The sequence below is a fragment of the Lipotes vexillifer genome, unplaced genomic scaffold, assembly GCF_000442215.2.
Source record: "Lipotes vexillifer unplaced genomic scaffold, Lipotes_vexillifer_v1.1 scaffold214, whole genome shotgun sequence".
Classification (NCBI taxonomy): domain Eukaryota; kingdom Metazoa; phylum Chordata; class Mammalia; order Artiodactyla; family Lipotidae; genus Lipotes; species Lipotes vexillifer.
In genome coordinates this window covers 1,348,375-1,350,310 of record NW_006788863.1, presented here as the reverse complement: position 1 = coordinate 1,350,310, position 1,936 = coordinate 1,348,375, and the positions used below count along the sequence as shown (strand labels likewise).

The window sequence follows — 1,936 nt, the reverse complement described above, 5'->3', positions numbered from 1 at the left end:
GGCGGCGCTGAGCCCGGCCCGCAGCCCCGCCGCCCCAGTGCCCGCCGCCCGCGCGCCCGCCCGCTCAGCCCAATGCTCCTCTTCGGGCTCCTGCTGCTGACATCCGCCCTGGCCGGCCAGAGACCCGGGACCCGGGCTGAGTCCAGCCTGAGCAGCAAGCTCCAGCTCGCCAGCACCAAGGAGCAGAACGGTGAGTGACCCCGCTCCGTCCCCTGCCGCGCCGCCCGCGCCTCCCGGCGCGCCCGGGCGGGACGCACCCCGGCCCGCGCGCCGCGTTCGCGGAGCTTCCGCGCAGCCTGCGGCTGGGGCAGCGGCCGCCGGGCTCCAGCGGGGCAGCCTGAGTATCCCCGCAGGCGCCGCCGCAGCGCGGACATGCTGGGAGCCCTGGGGGGCGTCAGGGCCAGCGCGCTCGCAAGACCTCTCGTCGCCGGAGTCCTAAGTTCGAGAACTGCCTCTAGACCCGAGTCCGACACGAACGCGTCCTGGCATGTTTGACTGTCCTCCGAGCTTTTTGCCCTGGGGAGGGGTGTCCCAGGACGTGTGTCAGCCGCATTAATTGAAGCGCTCGCGGTGGAAAGGCATCAATTAATCAGTAAGTAGATAGCAAGCCAAGAGGTCGAGGGGCCCCGTGGACGTGTGCAGGGGGGAATTAAAAAAATGTATTTCTCTTGTGCTCTTTTTTTTTTTTTTTTTTTTGATTAGTCATATAGCAAGCAATAAATGAGATGCTGAGGCAGATGCAAGGTTAAGAGCATGTCAAAAAAAAATAGCATGATGGTTATGTTTAATGTGGAGGAAAAATTAAAACCAAACAAACTGAAAACCCACATGCACCAAGTGGTTTTTTTCCCCCATTAACTATAGAAGTCAGAAACTGTTCTGTGTGTCTCTTTCCTTCCAAGCTGTACTGAGATTTTGAATTTTGTAATTTATACTAATATGTCAATGTACCAGATGTAGTCTTTTGAGGCTCTTTGGTTATGGAAAGCAGATGAAGTGAATTTTCTGTTGAAATTTGTGTTTTTTTTTTTTTTTTTTTTTTAATGTGCCTTTGTACTCCTGAAGCCCTTACCTTTCTGGTGGTGTGTTTTTATGTGCGATGGTGAGTGACTGCTATTTTGTGTGTGCTGGAAACGACTTAATCCTGCATAGGAAATGAGAATTACTTTCACCTTTCAAGTGTACCTGAAATGTTTAGAAAACTCTCAGATGCAAGTTCCCTTGGGCTGGGATCGCACAGAGCCGGAGAAAGGCTCCTTTCATAAAGCCAGGGCTGCTTCAGGGTGTGTAATTTGCTTAGCCTCTGAACCCCATATGATTTACATCATTCAATTTTTAAACCCTTTTGCTCTTGATCTAACATTATGAAGTCATTTTTGAGACTACTTTGTAAATAGAAATTTTATACTGCACATGAAACCACAATGTCAATGCAGGCTGTCTAAAATTAGAATATTAAACACCCTGTTTACAAGTGGCGGCTCTCGGTGTTATTTGAAAAGAAATGTACATGTTTTTACTGCTTTGTATGCCATCTGTTCAGAATGCAAGAAGGCTGTCACTTCATGAACCGTGCGAAACGAACGTGAGCAGCATGTGCCTAGGAGATCAGAACGCCCTGAACTGTGTTTTTAAGTCACAAGCAACTTTTTCTGTAGGTTTTGGAGGGGGTGTCTCCGAGCTTCAAGTCTGGATTGAAACTCTCCAGAGTGTTCACCTTTAAGAAAGCACAGAAAGTTCTAGAGTCCAAAAAGAGAGAAAATAAGGATTCCTGGGACCTTTGTAGCCATTATCTGTACTTGCTGTTTGGGCAGCAAGACAAGGCATCACGTTTATCAGCTGATAGTACTGCGGTTGCTTCTTACGACTTGGTGATGTGATGGGACGGGGCACCTGCAGGCTGCTTGAGCTGCTGATCAAAGGGATCACGTCCAAT

At 49.9% G+C, this 1,936-nt stretch overlaps 1 protein-coding gene across 1 annotated transcript in view; it reads left to right on the top strand.

Moving 5' to 3' along the window:
• The first annotated feature begins 30 nt into the window (after positions 1-30).
• The window catches only part of PDGFC (platelet derived growth factor C), a 218,289-nt gene continuing 216,383 nt past the window's right edge, over positions 31-1,936 (top strand). Inside the window, exon 1 of the mRNA XM_007461873.1 lies at positions 31-190. Coding sequence (XP_007461935.1) covers positions 73-190 — 118 coding nt within the window. The 5' untranslated portion in view covers positions 31-72. The remainder of the gene's footprint in view (positions 191-1,936) is intronic.